The following is a 19,359-nucleotide window of genomic DNA, read 5'->3' as shown; positions in this document are numbered from 1 at the left end:
AATGCAGCCCGTTCCAAATAGCAAACTCCTGTTACTCTGCAACAACCACTTATGATTCTTAGAAATCTGACGGACTGAATCAACAGAAAACAATACCTGCTGGGGCAGTTTTTTCTTCACAGTTTTTCCCATCTCCTCATTTTTGCATGTGATATTGTGACTGCGGAACAGATGTGACCTGTTAAGTGCGCTACTAACAATGCTGTACTTGGCTTTGACAGTGGTTTTACGCAGAGAGTGTTTGCAGAAGCAAGCCGTGCTCTTACTGACAGCACACATTGCCTGAAAGCTCTTGGCTGGCTGACAGACTGGCTTTTGTGGATTTTTCCGTAGCGATATAGGATATTATAGTCCCCTGGTCATCTATAGTTGTGGTTGCAAGCTGCAGCCCCCGCGGTGGCCAAGGCAGCATCTTGGACTGAACTTGTCAGTGCTCTCCACAACTACCTGATGGGAGGTTGTACCCAGGTGGGAGCTGGCCTCTTCTACCTGCTTGCAGTGAGAGGACCAGAGGAAATGCCCGGAAGCTGAGACAAGGGAGAATTAGATTAGATATTAGAAAAAAAAAATTCACTGGTGCTTAGGGTGGTCAGGCATTGGAATAGGCTGCCCAGGGAGATGGTGGAGCTCCCATCACTGGAGGTGTCTAAGACGTGTCTGGATCTGGCGCTGGGTGATGTAGTTTAGTGGTTTAGGGGTGCCAGTGGTAGTGCTGCGCTGATGGTTGGACTTAACGACCATTAAAGTCTCTTCCAACCTTGACGATTCCATGATTCTGTGTCTCCGGGAGGTCACCCTGCCCAATACAAATACAATGCCAGGCTGCAGACGGGAGGTGCAGGGTGCAGCTACACCCGCGCTGGCAGCACGCAGCCGATCCCCGGCAGGGCCGGCAGCCACCCCGACCCCTCTCCCGCCCGCAGGGCCGGCTGCCGCTGGACGCCAGCGCCTTCAGCCGGGAGGCGGCGCGGGGCGGGGCGGCCCCACGGCGCAGGGGCGGTGCCGGTCACGCGGGAGCGCGACGGCCCCGCCCCGGCTCCGGCGGCAGCGGCGGCGGCGGGGGCGCGCGGGCGGGTGCACCTGGCGCCCTCCTCGGGGCTCCTCGTCGCCGGGACAACCGGGATCGCCGCCGCCGCGCCTCTGCCATGGTGAGGAGCCCGCGGCGCGGCCCCGCCGCCCGGCTGCGGCGGGCTGGCCCGGCCGCCCGGGGCGGGGAGCGAGTGCCGGCCGGGCCGTGCGGAGCGGCTCCGGGGCCGGGCGGCTCAGCCCGAGGGGAGGGTGGCGGGCGGGGGAGCGCGGGGCGCGGGCTGTGCGGATGCGGAGCTGGGCGTGCGGCCTCGCGCGGGGCTGCGCCCACCCACGCTGTAGACGAGGGGAAAAGAGTGTCTGTCTGCCCCTCTGTCTGTCTGTGTGCCTGCCCAGAGCAGGTGGGGCCGCGCTGTCCCTCGCTGTAGCACATGCCTGCGTGTCTGTGGTGAGGTGTGACGGGCGCCTTGCCTCCTCCTTCTCCCCGTGTAACGCCGGAGCAGCCATGGCAGGGCTCTGCCTGGCGTGTGGCGCGGGTCAGGTGTGTTGTCCGCCTGGATAACACAGAAGGGATGGTGTGTTTATACGGGTGTGTAGGGGAGCTGGGGAGGGATGGAGGTGTGTCTTAAAAAGTCGAGAGGAAAAGCCAGGGCGTGTGTCGGTGCACAGGGCAGGGATGGGGTGTCACCGCGTGGATGCACGGGGTGCTGGGTTTAGGCGCTGTGCTGTATCCTTATGCATGTGCCGTGAGCCAGGGTGTGGCCTGGGATATGTGTATACAGCACATATACAATAGGACATGAACGTAGTGTTATGGCTCTGTGTGGATCTGCTGTGATTTCGGCTTCGGGTATGATGTGTTTGTGTTGTAGCAGAGATGTGACATTGTGTGCAGGGCCGTGACATGGTATCGTATGTATGTAGTTGTGTCTGCCTGCTGCTGTCTGGTATGGGCTTGTGCCTGTGTGTATATATAGCAGATATTGGGTGTGGCATAATCTGTGGATATTTTTACAGGCATGTATGCTATGGGTGTGGCAAGGATTATCTGTACTTCTGTATGTACATAGCAGATACAGGGTATGGTATTTTGTGTGTACAGAGCGGCAGTGTCTCGTGTGTGCAAGCATGCATAGCTGTGATGTTGTGATGTGTGTGCACAGATGCATTTATAATAGATTTGTGGGGTGAGTGTGAGCACAAGGTTTGTTTCACCTGTATGAAGGGATGGCATGAGATGGAGCATATGTGTGTGGAGGGTTGCAGCAGGGGAGGAAGAGTGGCTGTGGTTTGCTCTGTGGGGAGAGCATGTGGGGATGTGACACAGTACGTGTGTGCCATGAGTGGCAGGGCAGAGATGCATCAGGATGTTTGTGAAAGGAAGATGACAAGGCATGTAAGGGGGAATGTGTAGGGACAGGCACAGCATGTTTAGAAAGATGATTGGTTTGAGCCCTGTTTTCAATTACAACTTAATTGTCTGATGCCTTACTGCTTCACAGTGATAGTTACAATGATAGATGCAGCAAGAAGGCACAGTTGCTGGTCTTTCCCCCATGGGGAAATGCACAGTGTTTTAAGGCAGACAATCACTTTATGTGTATGCTTACGTGTGTGTAACAATAGTAGGTTTCCTGTATTAGGTTCTGGGGAAGCGGAGGGAGCATTCAGCCTCACAAAGGGAAGAGCTGTATTCCTGTGGTGTTGCAACTTTTCTTCCTTTGCATGAAGGCTTGTTCATGCACTCCCTCTTTCTTCCCCTACACATTGCCTTCTGTTCCTTCCCAATTCTAGGCTGTATGTTCTGAACCTAAACAAAGCAACCTTGAAAACTAAAATGTGAGGTGGAATTAAAGTATGGATAGACTGTGTATGATTACAGTATACTTCTGTGTAGAATCAGTTTGGATTTGCTTTGCAAAGGTTTTGGGATGTATCTGTTGCTACAGGGAGGAGTAAACCTCAGTGAATGAGGCTGTGGATGGTGTAGCATTGGTGGAGTGATTGTGATACGACTTAGTAACATGTTCTGCTTCACATTAATATTCCATCAGAGAAGATGCAGTATCTTAAGTCAGTTGAATAAAATGGATTTATCTCATGTTCTAAATTTAAGGTAGATTACAGACTGAAAAACAACTAACCAAATATTTATAAACTGCACCAGGGGAGGTTCAGGTTGGACATCAGGAAGAATTTCTTCGCTGTAAGGGTTGTTAAGCATTGGAATGGGCTTCCCAGGGAGATGGTGGAGTCACCATCCCTGGAGGTGTTCAAGAAACTACTGGATGTGGCACTTCAGAGTTATGGTTTAATTGACCATATGGTGGTGTTCGGACAGAAGTTGGACGCAATCTTGGAGATGTTTTTCATTCTTAATGATTATATTATTCTAAAAGTAAATATTTTCCATTTACCAAACTCCAGGCATGGAGGTTTCCTTTGTGGTCCATTTTGACCAATGAGATAGCATTTAGCAGTCTAAACTCAGCAGATGTAGAATCTGCAAAGCAGCATTGGTGCTGTAACTGCACAGGTGAAATCTCAGAAATTATACCATCTGCTGTGCAGATTCTTATATTGGGCAGCTTCTTAGTTGCACTTGATAGCTGTGAAGCTGTTACCACCATTTTTGTTATTATTCTAATATTTTTTAAGGTATTTTATTCAATCCATGCTTATGGTTGAATTGTTCTGTCTTATAGGGTTAGTCCTATTCAAGTTATTCTTTCCTTCCTAATTCTTCATAGCTTCATAGAATTAATTTTGAGCAATTGACCTTTTAGTACAGGGAATATCAATGTTCTTGAAAATCAGGACTATGAGCTTACTGCTTGCTTATTTTGACAACAGACTGGAATATTTAGTCATCCTAGTTAAAATGAGGGATAGCATGGGCCTAGCAGATGTGGAAAGTTTAAAATAAAAGTCAGCTTTTCAGTGAAGCATGGCAACTATTTTTAGGTGAGTGTAGAAAAGTAGTACTAGTCTTGGCACTCTGACAATATTGATCTGAATCCCAGCAGAAGGCTACACATTGACAGTACTTCAGCTGTTTCGTCATTTGGAAGTCAGAATAACTGCATTAATTTCATGTAAATTGTTATCAACTGGTAATTCTGGTAGATATGCTAAGTAGGACAAAACCAGATGAAATTGTACCACCAGAGAGTTCTTCCTCAAGCTAGTTTAGACAATAGCCACAACATTCACTTGCATTCTTTCTAATAATCTTTTTAGGAAGGCGATCCATATTCTCCATGGATTTCTGCTTTCCCTTTTTTTCTTTTTTAACCCCTTCATGTGTTTTAAGACAATGCAAGAACTGTTATAATTTCTGATCATACTTGACCTGTGTATTTTGGGTGACTTGATGTGAATGTGATAAGGCTTGAGTCCAGCTGTTTGCCTGAGCTTTTACAAAGCAGCTTTCCCACTTGAACTTTTAACACAGCAGGGGACATTCTCATTGTTTGTAAAGCTTCTGAGAAGGAAGATTGTAAACACAGAGTAACTTCTAAATGGTGAAAATCAGATTTGCATTCTTAAAAATGCAGAAAAACATATATGTAAGGCATTAAGAGTATAATGATGAAAAATTCACTACATACTGGTATCTCCTCTGTCAATTCCATTTTTTTTCAGGATCAAGAAATTACTTGTATGTCTGTCAAACTTAATCTAATTGTTCTTGAGACTGAAGAACAAATAGTTTGTAAAGATCATTTTTCTCAGCCTAATTTAAAAAAAAAGTACTTTACTATGAATGTCTGAAAATCTGTGTATATAGTGTGATTCTACAAGACTGTGTGGAACCAAATGGATTATTTTTGTGATGAAATTACTTATAATTTGACTACAGTCACTGTGAATCATTTTGTGGTGGAAGCTGCCTTAGATTCTATTTCAGTATGTCTCTGTAGAATCTCAAAGTTACTTGAGTGGTCAAACGAAAGTATCTTTCTCAGGTGTTTTGAATTTAGGCTATTGCAACTTACATTTGAGTGTTTGATACTTAAGGAGGGATTTGTTGTTTACCAGGTCAAGGGAAAATAAGCACAGGATCTGTAAGATGCTTAAATTTTGCTGTCTCAAATGACCTCCCTCTTTTGCATCTGCCCCCACCCCCCTGAACCAAAACAGAACAAAACCCATCCAAACAAAATTACAGCATGAATTTAGATGTTCAAATGGATTAAAATAATTTCTGTTGGGTACTGGGAGGTAATGGAAATGCAGCAGTGGTTGATACAAGGGCACCTCAGCTGAAAAAAATGAACTATAGCCAATTTCTTGAGGGATTCCCCCTGAGTTTTTATCTTCGTGTTAGACGAACCACTGCTAGAGGAGGACTGGAAATTTGCCCTTTCCTGGACTTGTGCATTTTTGTCTGTTTGGAACTGTGAATCCCTGCTGTGTAGCCCACAAGAAAGTACTCAAAATTTGGTGTCAAGCTGCAGCATTTAAATATTTGCCATACATCATGTTATACTCTTCTTTTTCTATTCCATTGTTTTCCAGTGTTCTCCTTGGTAGGCAGAAGGAAACAGTAAATTTGGTTTCCATTGGATTTGATTGCTGTTCAGCTGGTTAACCAGTATGTTCTGTAAATTTAAATCAAGGAGACAAGGACATCATCAAATCTGCATAAATGTGAAACTTTACCAGTATGTCAAGTTTGTATGTCTTCAGAGGTTGAAATTGAGGTCAGAGCTTCACAGAGAAAAGCTATGATTTCCATATCATAGCTTGATGTTACGTAGTAGTTACATAAATATTAAGAGGCAAAATGTCTAAGTGCGCTTGTAGATTATAGACTATTTTCAGAACTACTTCTGGAATAAAAGTATCACGATCATTTTATTTCTGCAGAAATTCAAGAAATGTACATTTTGGCAAATACTGAATGTTCAGTTTCTCTTCTAAAGCTCAACCTATTGCCTTTCTTAGAACAGTTTGAAAAAGATGTTTTGGAAATGCTACTATGATGCTATTTCCTTTGAAGCCAAGTGTAATTACTGCTTGTAACCCTGAACAGGTGCCTAATTTTGTCTCTTATAATTGAAAGCTTTACATATATGGCAGCTTTTATTAGTTATGCACTATGTATATGGCATGTGTAGCCACAGTGCAGACTTTTTTCTTTTTTTTTCTGGTTCATTTTCTAGGGAGATTTGCCTTGTAGAGATTTTCCCTTCATAGTAAAGATTTCATGCTCAGTACTAGGAAAAACCTCAGTTCTGACGTAGTGTTTATGAGGCAGATCAAGCACTGCTTTGAAATGGCTTTGTAGGAACTATAGAGCCGTTCCTGTAATAAGCCATACCTTTTATGTCTCAAATGTGTTTTTGAAGAGCAGTTATGGAGGGAGAGTATTAGTACTTAAAATTTCTGTTTCTCAGGTGCTTAGAACAGGGGTTCTGACTGCTTCAACCATGCAGTCAGTATTTAAACTGTAATTTCATTTACAGTTTGAGCTAAGTGCAATAAGAAGAATTGCCTTTCTGGATATGAGATTGCGTGACTGGAGGGAGGACTCTGTCAGTTCAAATTAGAATGGTGCAAACTCCTGGGGAAATGGACCTGCAGAAGAATCTCCGTGTGAACACTCCAGGAGGATTTCAGGTCTCTGTTGTCGTGCCATCAGCCTGTTAGTTTGTGTGCTGATATTGAAGACTGGGAATAAAACTTAGCCATATGTATGTCAGTAAAAACAGCTATATGCAGAAGTGGGGATTCAGAGGAGTTTGGAAAGGTGTTCTCCGAAGGGCTTGATGAATCTGTGATGTGGATTAAATTTGGGTGGCTGAGACTAAATGGCTATCCCTAAGCAAACATTGCTACATTGAAATGAATGGACACTAACTTTTCTCTTGGATTGATTTTTTTCAGAAACATATCATGTTCTGAATGCCTTTGAGAATGTGTATTTATAGCATGGTTCTACAAAATTGCATGACACCAGCTGGATTATTTTTGTGGTTACACAATTTGTAATTTGACCACACAGTCCTTGTGGATGTTGTGATGGAAACTACCTTAGAGTCTTCTCCAGTATTTCTGCTTAGAGTCTCAAAGTTACTTGAGTGGTCAAAGAAAAGAACTTTTCTCAGGTGTTTTGAACTCTAGGCTTTTGCGAATTCCGTTTGAGACTCTGCTTGATGCTTAAGGAGAGATTTGTCATTTACCTGGTCAAGAAATACAGAATCTGTATGCTTTAATCAACCTTGTGAGGGGCTACTTTGTACCCTTGTGTGGGTTACAGGCAACAACTGCTTCATCCATCCGATTTTAGTATTCTGCCATTCTCCCATTAATTAATGGGTCTGTTACTCTGAGAGCCCATAAAGATGATGATATGGGTTTCCCCATATTCCACTTGAAAGTACTTTATAGATTAGACTGCTAATTGAATGCTTTATTTTAATTTAGTTCTTTTAGGAACGATGTCTAAATGCATCATCATGTACTGTTTGGAAGGGTATAATCTTAGAAGACGAGTAATGGATAATTATCTGAAAAGGGAAATGTTCAGTCTTTTTTTTTTTTTAAGACAAAGCAAATTGAAGGAAAGATTTGCCAATCAGTATATGACTAACAGATGATGAGGATAAAACTTCGTCAAACCTGTTTTTTCAGCTGTCTCTCTGCGTATGTGTAGAGAATATATGGGGACACAATTAACAGATTTTTCCAAATTTCTTAGTGTTTAAATGGCAGTTGTTGGATTTTATTTTATTTTATTTTTCTTTCCTAATCTGAACTAGACTCTAGTCTTGGAAGATTAGGTAAGGAATAGTTTATTTTTCTATGTGGTTTGGGTTCGTTTTGCCATCTCTGGTAGTGGTTAGAACACGATGCCTTGAAAGGCAAATGTGAGCTGGGTGCACCTGAACGAAGGGTTAATCTTCCACGTAGCTCCTATCTCAGAGTAACATGGGAAAAGCAGAGCTTGCAAGCCTTTTTTGCCAAGAGTAGTGTAATGGCTCTTTCTTTCAATGAGGTATTGGATTGAACATGTTTTCTGCCACGCTGGCTACCAAACACCAGTTACATGATAGCTAGTATTGATAAAATGTTATCTTTCAACTGAATTTTAGACCTGCAAGTAATTAGGTCAAACACTAATTCTGCAAATCGTTGGATTTCCCCTTTTTAACGGGGAAAAATAGTAACTATCACACTGGGGTCAGAGGATTGATGGCTCTTTGGTGACGCAGTAGGAGACAAGGCTGAGTGTTGCATTAGAGTATGGGCATCTCAGCTAACAGATCAAGTTAACCTGTTAGACCTTGATGCCCTGGCTGCTTGCAGGAATGAAGCCCTACTCTTTAAAAGGCTTGATTGGTGATTTCCAAACACGTTGTTGGCAATAGGTCGCTGCCCTTCTGAAAAACACACAGGAAAGGGTGATATGAGCTGTTCGAGCAACTGAGGGTGGACTGGTGTTCTCAAGGCAGTAGGAAAGGCAATCTCCAAGCTCCTCCTGCCCTGCACTGGGAGGCACTTGAGTTGGAACAGCCAGAGGCCTTGAGGTAGAGTTGTGCAGCTGCAGACATCAGCTCTGAAGTTCACAAATGACCTTGATCTGTCACCCAGGAAGAACAGGGCCTTGCAGAGCCAGGCTGAAGCCCTGCAGTAAAATGTGAATGATGTGGTATGAATACCAGTGCTGGCAAAACAAGAATGATGGCTCTTCTGGAAGAGAATCAAGCAGCAAAGTGGGCAGTGTGGCCAGCTGCTTCTGCCTGGAAGGTTTTATTATGTTGGACAGCACTTATTCTGGGGAAATTTTAAAAACATTATGGCCTTTTAAAGCAGCCTTAGGTCATTGGAAGGCATTAAGGAAAAACAGAGATGTGCTCAGGTGCATTTGTTCTTCTCTGAAGGTGAGCCTTAACTCTTTAAGATGCCCAGCACCATAAGAACAGAAGTATTTGATACGAGATGTTGCTTTTGTTCAGTCAGTTTGTCACAGTGTTAGAAAATACCCCAAGAAAAGATCAGTGCAAAAGATTCCGGGGGTATCTGGCAGCAAACAAGAAGCTATAAGGCTACTGAAGACCATGTCCTGGGCTCTAGTAGTGTGTGTCCAAAGGGAAGAAAAGGTTGGCAACCACAGCAGACGAGAAGGCTGGATTTTAAAATGCACAAAGGCAAAGCCTGATCCAGAGCAGGGTGAACAGCTGGAGCATAGGAATGAGAGCCTGGAGGGCAGAGAATGTCTGTGTGTTGAAATAAAAGATTTTGCCAGTCTGTCTCTGCTGTAGACAAGCTTGGTTCAAGATGGGATTGCATTTCAAGGTTCACTTTGGTGTGTCTTAGTTTTTATTGATGATAGAGGAAGCTTTACCATGGGTTCTAATTCAGCAGCAGTCCTGTGCCATCAGCTGTTGTGTCTTCGATATCACTTATTTCAGTTCTGTTGGCAATGTATATCCTGTCTAACGCTCCTTTTGTTGCCTGGATACGGCTACATTTTGCCACTTGCATGGTATTAAATGATTCTGCCTGTCTGATGCATTGATTGTACATTTCTGGAGGAAGGCCTAGCTAGCAGCAATTCTCTGAGCATTAGAGAATTTTATACGTTTATACTAGAGTGTAACATGGGATAATCTGAAATTTGTGGTAAAGGAAGGTTGTTTTCCCTCTTCTTCCTCCTCCATTTCTGTGGTGTATTTAAATAGAGAGCTTTTTAGGATGCCATTCATTACTTTAGTTTGCTTGTGAGCTGCTCTGGGTAATAAAGCCAATCTGGTGGCTTTCCTACCACTATAGCACCAGGTGCTTTCAGGCACATGGTAAAAGGAAAATTGCACAGGCAACAATTAGGTGTCTCAACTGGGGAGGAGAGATACACAGCAGGCTGCTGGGTTTTGTGTTTGGCAACAGAAATCTGCACATCAAAATCTGCACATCAAAAAATTGAATAAAAAATTTTAAAAAAATTTGGTTTTACCATGTCTATTACTGCATGAATAATACTTAATAAAAATTGTTCTTGCCAGTGAAAACCTGAAAGACTTGATGCTTTATACATTTGGCTGTATTTACAATTTAAGCAGAATCTGTGCCCTGTCAACCATAGAAAGGAAGGAAATACATGATTCAATTCCAGCCTCCTGTCTCCTTTGGTGAAAATGACCCAACGTTGGTTTTTTTCCCCTGAATTGATAAATAATTCAGCCTTATTTTCAGTATATATGCCGCTAGCTGATGATCTTTAGAGTCTTTCACACTTCATCTTCCCCAAACCTACTCTTGCCCATAATTCCTTTAGCATGCTACTAAGCAAGGCTATTTTTGAGAGTCTGGGTTTTTAATAACTTTTGATTTGAAAAGTTGACAGGTTGGAAGTCCTTATCTACTCTGATTTCAGTGGAAATTAAATACATAAATATCTCTGTGGAACTGAGCCATAATGGATGAGCTGCTAGCAAAACTGTTTCATCTGTTAAGAAAATAGGCCTCTTCAATAGAGGACCGAATGACAACTGAAATTGCATCGTTAAAAAAAATATAAGGGCTATCATCAAAATTAGCAGTATAACCTTATTTTGATCTTGAAATAACTCTATCAGAAAAGATTTCTTCATTTCATTAATTTTGGTGAGAACAGGAGGCCTTTATCACTAGCTGTTAGAAGAGATTAATGTGCTGCTTTCAGTGGTGGCAGACTAACTGTGGTGTACCAAGAAGTTAGGTTCTAGGACTGGTGGCAATTAGTATGTTTAATAATATGGAAAGGGAATTAAAATGGGGAGGTTATCCTTTTTGGGTTTCACAGATTTACACAATGGATGCTTTATTTATATAATAAAGAGATTTTTTAAAAGTATAGTTGCTAAAGAAATTTAATGTAGGAAAGTATCAGGTAATTTTTAAAGAAAATAGTCCCTTTTTAGCTCATTAAGTACAGTGAAGATACTACCAAGAGGGGTCAGCTAAGGAATGTAAGAAATGGCTCAAGGTTCATGTAATAAACAATTACAGTTTTCTCTTGTGGATTTTGTCTTGTGTTATTTCTTCTCGCAATTCTTTTAAGAATGTAGAGATCTTCTGTGTCTCTTCTTGTATTTACAGAAAATTTAAAACTGGTTTTAGAGTAACATTTATTGCATATGTTCAATCTCATCCTTTTTCCATGTGCAGAGATTAATCTGTTATATTTGGGAATTTTATACAGTTAAAACCATACTTTCGTAGAGTTTGAGATACCCTGTCATTGATACAGTCAAACTTGCTACCAAATACAAAAGCAAAGAGAGCAGAAATATTCTTTCTATGTTCAGGGTATTCTTAATTGTTATTTTGGATTATTGTGTACAGGTGTTCTAAGGGCATGTCATTGTCAGCATGCTCTTTAAGTGAAGGAAAAAATCATATTTGACAGGAATACTGGAATATTTTTTACAGTGATTGAACACTTCCTTAACTGAATGGTTTTGGTGAATGATTTTTTTTTTTTATAAATAGAAACAGCAAACTAGAGGGTATGTAATAAAAATTAAGTAAAAAATAACAAGAAATGTACATGAATGTACTAGGGTTTTTGCTTCATTAATGGAAATTTCGAATGATCCGGAACTGTTCTTCATTAACGGACATTTTAAATTATCAGAAACTGTTGAAACAATGAATGTATTGTCCTGTTTGCACCTTCTGTCTTTTCTCTCTGCTTCCATGCATTTCAAATCATGTTATGAATGTTTACCTAGGAAATGACTACTCCAGTTGTCCTGTGTCTGTTCTCTGTTTGGGGGAAAACTTATTGAGGAGCCTTTAAAGCAGCCCCTTTCTTCTTCTGAGATGCAAATGCACTATGGCTCTAGAGGCTAATAAACTTTCACAGATTAAAAGAGTACTATAAAGAGGTGCTTTCATTTTTCTGGATGTGCTTATTCCATAATAATAATACGTTGTTATTATATGAGAACTGCTGCTAATGTGTACAAGAATGCATAAAAGTTACTGTTTGAGGGAAGACAGCTTTGAATGTGTTTGTGGCCTCGTCTGTGGCTGGTGTAGCAGGCATGGTACTTATTGTGGATGGGCAAGTTGCACACTTCTCATAGTATGTCATAAAAGCTGTGGTTTTTTTCCCGTTTTAACTGAGATTCCTAAATGAACCATATTGGTCAGATATGCTGTCGCATATTCAAAACAGTTTGTCCATCCAACTTTAACTTTAGAACTATCTTACATAAACATAAAGACTATAAACCTTTTTTCCTAAGAGCTGCTGGTTTGGTTGTAGGTTTAGCTTTTCAGCTTTGTCTCAGTAGGAGAATACTTACTACCGTGCTATGATTTGGAGCGATTTCACTTTTGTTGATGAGTTGTTGGAAATACTATTTAACACAAAGAGCTATAACGTGTGCTCAAGTCTTTAGAGTAACTTGCCTCATACCTTACTAACTCAAATCCTGTGTTATCCTCACAGAGTGAGCATATATATATATATGTATATATATGTATATATATATGTATGTATCTCTCTCTATATAGATACCTCCATATTACTGTATACTCGAGAATCTGGTGTAAAGAAAAAAAGCATAGATTTTTTTTATATAGGCAAAGTGACAGCACACATGTAAACTAGTAGCAGTCTGCAAAGTAGCTTTATTTAAAAATATATACATGTACGTATCTGCTAGATGATGTAACTTTTGAGGAATTATCTGCAGCTATAGAATACTTTAAGTTAAAAGGGGACTTCTAGGTCTGTGATACTGAATGTTCAGATTCTGAACCAAAATTAATGAGATCTAAGTTCACTTGTCTGTTTTACCACAGACCTTGTGTGCTCTCACGGAGGTGACATCCTTTCTTTGTGACTTATGTTTCCAACCTGCAATACACAGGAATATTTCCTTACTTGGCTCTTTAGTGATCCTAACTTCTATGAGGATGGCATATATGTCCCTTTTTTCTGAATGAGTTCTGCAGTAAACACAATTGGCATATTGACTGTTCTTTAAAAAAAACTCCTGATATATGCTATTGTTTTCAGGCAGTTTTCAGCTGCAAACTTTGAGCAGCATATAATATAAAAATGGCACACATGTGGATAATTCCTAAACCTATGAGTTGTCAAAGTCAGAAGCAGTCAACCAGTTCTAAAAATGTTGTTGATGTACATTGTGTATTTCAGCCTAAAGGCTGAAAATATCAACAGCAATGGGTATTGGATATAAAACAGCCAGAGCAAAGCTGAACCTATGGTCAGTCATGTGGAACTGCTTAAAGCCAATGTCTCTCTTCTGAAGGAGCTAGAATTGTCCTATTGAAATATATCTTCATAGTCGTTTTACATTTTGAATACCTGTAGTCCCTAGTCTGTGAATAAATGTGCTACTCCAGTTGCCAGAAAAGGAAGCTTGATTAAACTTGTCAGTCCTATTGAAAGTTGACAGCTTTATTGTCCTTAGATGTGGGGATAGCCGTGCACAGAGGTAGTAGGTGAAGAATTCTGTGTCAAAATTGAAAAAGTAGTGTGCAGTTAAACTTGAAATCAGTCTAGGATGTACTGGAAGAGAAAAAAGGTTCTTGGCAGCAGCCAGGAGGTTCAGATTTTCAAATCTTACAGTATTTTATATTTTCAAAATTCCCAGATGTGTAGTTTTTGCTGTCTCCCTTCTTTTGTGAAGACAGAGCCAAGCTTATATTTGACTTTTTTTTTCATTATTTGCTTTTATGGACCTGTATTCAGAACTACCTTCCTTTTTTCTTTTTTCATTTTCTTTTTGACCAAGAAGCAAAGCAAATAGTTTCCAAGTATTCACTGTGTCTGGATGGTAGGATAAACAAAGGGTGATAGCCTGATGTCAGTAACAGCATATGCTTAATAAAGGGAGAAGATTTCTTCCAGTTGTTCCCATGTTTTGTGTGATTTTCGTATTTACCTTTTAGCATTCACAAAACTCATCTATTTTGGATCCTTCTTCGTAGTTTTTGTTTCTGGTATTATGGACAGCAAGTGGACTCCATAAAGCTCTTCTCTTTACACAGGAAGTGATTGCCTGTGGCTTTGACATCTTCCAGTCTTTGCCATAGTTCCTTAAATTCTAATTCACCTTCTGTTTTGTTTATTGCTGTGTTCCTCTGGTAAAGTTTCTCAAAGCTAAATATTTAGATTAAGTAGTAAATCTGGTCAACATCTTTGTTTTAGTCTTTCTATTTAGCTGTTGACTGTATAACTTTAGAATTGCCTGCTTTTTTCCTTGGGCATTTTCTTCTAGTCTCTTTTTTTTTTTTTCCTTAGGATATGTATCAATAATATGAAGTTTGGGTGAGAGGTATTTTCAGTTTTTCTTGTAGGATTTCTTGACATGCTTGCTTTGCTTATATAGCAGCTGCTGCCCTATCTGTGGCACTAAATTTTTTAAATGTGTAGATAGTTATATTTTACCTGTGTTCACATATGTGGGCCAAAGTATTTGCACTGTAGACAGTGCAAAAGGGGGGATGACCTGAATACCTGGAAATGTCCAGTTCGTTTTCTGTAATGGGACAGTTTTAGGACTGTGCAGCCAGTGTGTGTTTGTATGTGCTTGCTATTGCTTGAAGTTTCACTACTGCTTAAAATACTTCTTTGTGGAGTGTTAAGTGTGCTTGTTTAATGATTATTAAGTTGCTCCACAAATTTTGTGTGGTTAAATCTTAGCACTAGGGAAGAGCAGGTATATGTGGGGGTGTGGCTTTATTTTGTACACTGAAATAATTTTATAGTATTGACAACTAACATGTTGAAAACTTGATATTAACGGTAATTTAAGAGAATTAAGCGCCTAAGTAGAAGGTGAGTAGCCTCTTTAAAAGATGTTTTACTTGTTGGTTTTTAAAATAGTGTTTTTTCTTTCTGTTTCTAGGTTTTCTCAAATAATGATGAAGCCCTTATTAACAAAAAACTACCCAAAGAACTTCTGTTAAGGTAATTCTACATAACATTGTAAGGAGTAAAAACCTGAGGATTGTATGTTGCTTACGTGTCTTACAAGCTATCAAGTGCTATTCATTCTTTCTTAAATCCTCTTGAAATAAATAATAACACATCTGATTTAATTCTTGGAATTCTTGAACTTGTTGCTTTGATTTGTTTTAATGTGTTCAAATTATACTATACCGTGGAAGATGCCATTTAATTGTGATTTTTGACTTGCATGTCAAGAAGTGAAATAAAATGTCCAAAAAACTTTGGTGTACCAAGTAGTCAGCTCTTCCACACTGCACAAGCTTTTATATCTGTCTGAAGAGCCTAATTCTCTGTAGTTCACTCTTTGTGCCGTGAACTTTATTATAACAAAATAAAATACTAATTCGATGTCAGAACTTCCAAAAAAGTCACTGCAGTGAAAAGCTCTATCTATTACCATTACTGGCAGTCTGTGTTATATAAGGTAGAACCAACAGAGGGATCTTTCTTATTGTAGTCATTGGGTTACTCATAAATTTTATCAGCTTGCTGATAAGTAGATCATCTTTGCAAAAGTTACCTAGAACTCCAAGATCCGTAAGTTCAGCCCATGGCTGATGGATGTCTCATGCTCTCATATGGTTGGAAGTTGATTTCAAGCAAAGTATAAATCAGCTGCCAAATGTGGAGCTATTGCTTGGTTGGATGTGGCCACTTCAGAGCTGGAACTGAACCAGGTCAGCAACGTCTTCTGTACCTACATAGAGGTTTTGTTATTGACTACTCCTTAAGGTGAAAGAAAAAAAAGGAAAAAAAAGTTCACTTGCGATGGTGCAATTACAGTTTTAAGTGTGGTGTTATTAAAATTGAGCTGATGATTTTTTCTTGATATACTGAAGAGATGCTTGGGTCAGCTTGCATGTATGTCATTGCTTCCGGTCTGATCTGAAGTGCAAGAATGTCTCAATGGTATTTTGCATCTTGTGCCCAAAGAAAATGCTCCTGAAAACATTGTGCCTATCACAATGCTTTCTCAATGTATTAAAAAAGCAGACTGTTGGAAGGAATTGAATTTCAAAAGGTTTTTCATTTTTGTTGAGAAACATTCCTTATGGTGGCAGTCTGTAAATTAGACTCTTAGAACTGTTTAGAAAATGTGATTAAAAGAGACACATCACTGAATGATGCCCTGAACAGAAATTCTCATACATTTGCTTTGTTGCACTCAATGCCACACACGAACCACAAGATAAAAGTCAATGTAGGATGTTGCCTCCTTAGCTAAAAATCATGATCTGCAAGCACTTATTTTCTAACATTACAACTCTCCCAATATTTGTGGAAATTAGTGTCCTTTTCACTGTTATGGATGCTAAGTATCTGATTTATGTAATTGAACAGAATTTGTTGATATGGTGTAGGCAGTGAAAAGTATCATGCACTGAGATAGTAAGGACATCTTCTTTTGCAGCATCTTTCTTATGAGAGAGGCTGAGGGAGTTGGGCCTGTTCAGCCTCAAAAGGAGATGACTGAGAGGAGCCCTCATCAATGTTTATCTATACCTGAAAGGAGGGTGCCAAGAGGATGGAGCCAGGCACTTCTCAGTGGTGCCCAACAATAGGACAAGAGGCAACGGGCATAAACTGGAACACAGGAAGTTCCACTTCTTTTCTATGAGGGTGACCAAGCACTGGCGCAGATTGCCTGAAGAGGTTGTGGAGTCTCCCTCACTGGAGATGTTCAAGAACCATCTGGATGCAATTCTGTGCCATGGGCTTCAGGATGACCCTGTCTGAGCAGGGAGGTTGGACCAGATGACCCACTGTGGTCCCTTCCAACCTGACCCATTCTGTGATTCTCTGATTTTAAAGAATTCAGCAGGAGAAAACCCACAAACAAGTCAAAGTAATTAGGCTCTACCAGTGGCTTAGCTGTTTGTTCTTATATTCAAGATAACTTCTTACAAAGCAACTTGAAGGATGTGTAGGCTTATCTTGGATTTGACCAACTGAGGAAGTGGTGCAGCTACTACATCCCTGCCACTACGCTGTTATGGCAGTGTCTAAAGAAGCCTTTTGCACAGTTTAAAGGCTTTGTGGGGCTGGAACAGCAACAAAAAATATCCCAGGCCAAGCATACGCGGAACTGATTCAGCCAACCATCTATTTTTTGTGCACATATGTCCTTTTTGCAGTTGCAATTTGATTTACCAAAGTAGTGTTGCAGATGTAGCTAGAAGAGTTGATGATCTGAGAAACTGAACTGGGACTGTCAGCTTTCTCAATAAAGAACATGATGATCTCATGCTGAATGCTGGAACTGGGTTTGCTCTGCCAGAGAGAAATAAAGTGCGTATTTCACTATACCCACAAGATTGTACTGATCACCAGGGTTTTGGAATGGAGTGGAAGGGAATGGGTGGGAGAGGTGCTCTGTAAACCTCCATTTGAAATTGTACTGCTGCAGGGACAAACTCACAAGGCCAATGGCAGAGCATGTTAGAGAGAGGGACATGCAGCTGGGTTCTCAACCCTGCAGAGTGTAGATACCTAAGGAAGTTTCAGGGCACAGACCTGCCTCTCTAAAGGTTTATCAGTGGGGAATTTGTTTTATGAGCCTGCATGTAAAGGCTTTTGCAAGACTGAGTCTGAATGCCTTTCGACTCCTGAAACAGTATGTGCTAACGCTGCAACATGTTTTAAAATTGTCTTGCCCTATGGTTATGACAGGAGAGCTTAAATATTGCTGCACTGAGTGTAATTAATATTCTAATTATTTTTCCTTTATTAGCTATGCAGTCTACCTTTTAATTAAAAGGAGAGTAGACCAGTTGCAGTGGAAACATTTTGCTCACAGAGCTGGAGCTGAGTAGTAAACACCACAGAAAGTGTCATCAAATGCACTTAGTTTGCAGTTTGCTTGTATCAGATATGTATGAAAACTGTTAGAAAGCACTACAGCCCTCTTTAAAAAAAACTCTGTTGGGCTTGTGGAAAAAAAGTGATTAATAGCTTGTTACAAATATATGGAAATTAAATGTAAACACAGTTTCTTCTGTTGTCAGAATTGGTCTTGTTCTCGTTTGCATTGAGTATTTAAATTTACGTAATCTGGCTATAACAAGCAATCAATCCAGTTTTTTTCTCTAAAATTGAAAAACTTCTTGATGGTAGACGGAATAAAACCACTTTGAAATTTATTCATAAAATAGTGTTGCTATACTTGCGTACTCTAAAGTTGAACAAAGTAAGTCCTTGGTCTTTTACTGCAGTTCATCATCATCATCATCATCATTATTAATATTATGATTGCAATTACTATTACTATTACTAATGTAACAACCAGAATTATATTGGAAGGTTTTCAAGCCAGTGTCATGTTTGTTGCACATTTTCTGTGGAGTATCTACCATGCTTGTAAATAAATGATTGAGACCCCCAGCTTCTCAGGCACAGAACTCATTTGAAAGTATAAGAAACCAGAGATTATTTGTTCTTGCTCAGATAACTGGGCAGAGGAGGAAGAGGATTTCTGATTAATATGGATAGTGTTGGTTTTGAAGAAGACCGTTGTTTGCAGGGGCCAGTTATACTTTGAGGTTGGTAGTATAGTTTGAGTGGAGAGAGGGAGTTATTTAATTTGTAACTTTTTCTTGTTTATGGACATTTATTTTTATTGGTAGTATTGGAGTATATTTTTACCTGTGAAAGAAACAGTCTGCTTCTAAAAACTCTTTTTTAGTATTCAGGCTAAAGGAAAAATTATCACCCCTGTTAGCTGTTGCAGTGCTATTAGTTTGCCAGTTGGCAAGGAATGCTCTTTCCCCTCTGCTATTACATATTGCAAGAATAAATGCTCAGTTGTATAGTGTTTAAGTAAGAATTGTGTGGTGGTGTTATAAATCATGTCATTTAAACAGTTTTTGGATGATTGTAGCTTAATTTTTTTTCTTAGCCTGTGTGTTAGGGGAAAGCATCAATTGAATATACAGAACATTCATTGTAGAATTGCATTGGTGTCTGAAATTCATAAACCCATATCTGTCACCAGAAGAATCAGAAATCAAGTCAGGCCAATACAGTTTTAATGGTAACTTTTCTAGTAAGACGTCACAGCCTTTAAGTGGCTCATCTTTGTTTTTGATTCATGTAAATTGCTGGGGAAAAACCCTAGAAAAATGGATTATTGCAGTTACAGTGTGAATTTGAAAATAATTTGAAACAAAAAAAAAAATGAAGTGTATGTAATTAATGTTAGAATGCTCTGACAACAGCTTTTTCTTCCTTTTTTTTTTTTTTTGGTGCTTGATAAAAAGCGATAATGCACTTTTGAAAAGGGAGATACAGCCACTATTTTTGGCATGTAGAAAGATAGATAGCATTTGTTCATTTGTATTTTAACTGCTAATGTT

General features: G+C 40.0%; 1 protein-coding gene across 1 annotated transcript in view; it reads left to right on the top strand.

The window, feature by feature from the left end:
* Positions 1–1,034: 1,034 nt before the first annotated feature.
* The window catches only part of FBXL2 (F-box and leucine rich repeat protein 2), a 50,935-nt gene continuing 32,610 nt past the window's right edge, over positions 1,035–19,359 (top strand). The window contains exons 1-2 of the mRNA XM_082282525.1: positions 1,035–1,148; positions 14,904–14,965. Of these exons, the coding sequence (XP_082138651.1) occupies positions 1,146–1,148; positions 14,904–14,965 (65 nt within the window). The 5' untranslated portion in view covers positions 1,035–1,145. The remainder of the gene's footprint in view (positions 1,149–14,903; positions 14,966–19,359) is intronic.

The sequence above is a fragment of the Coloeus monedula genome (genome assembly GCF_965178545.1).
Source record: "Coloeus monedula genome assembly, chromosome: 1".
Classification (NCBI taxonomy): domain Eukaryota; kingdom Metazoa; phylum Chordata; class Aves; order Passeriformes; family Corvidae; genus Coloeus; species Coloeus monedula.
Note: the sequence above shows the minus strand (reverse complement) of the source record. Positions and strands in the feature narration are given on the sequence as shown.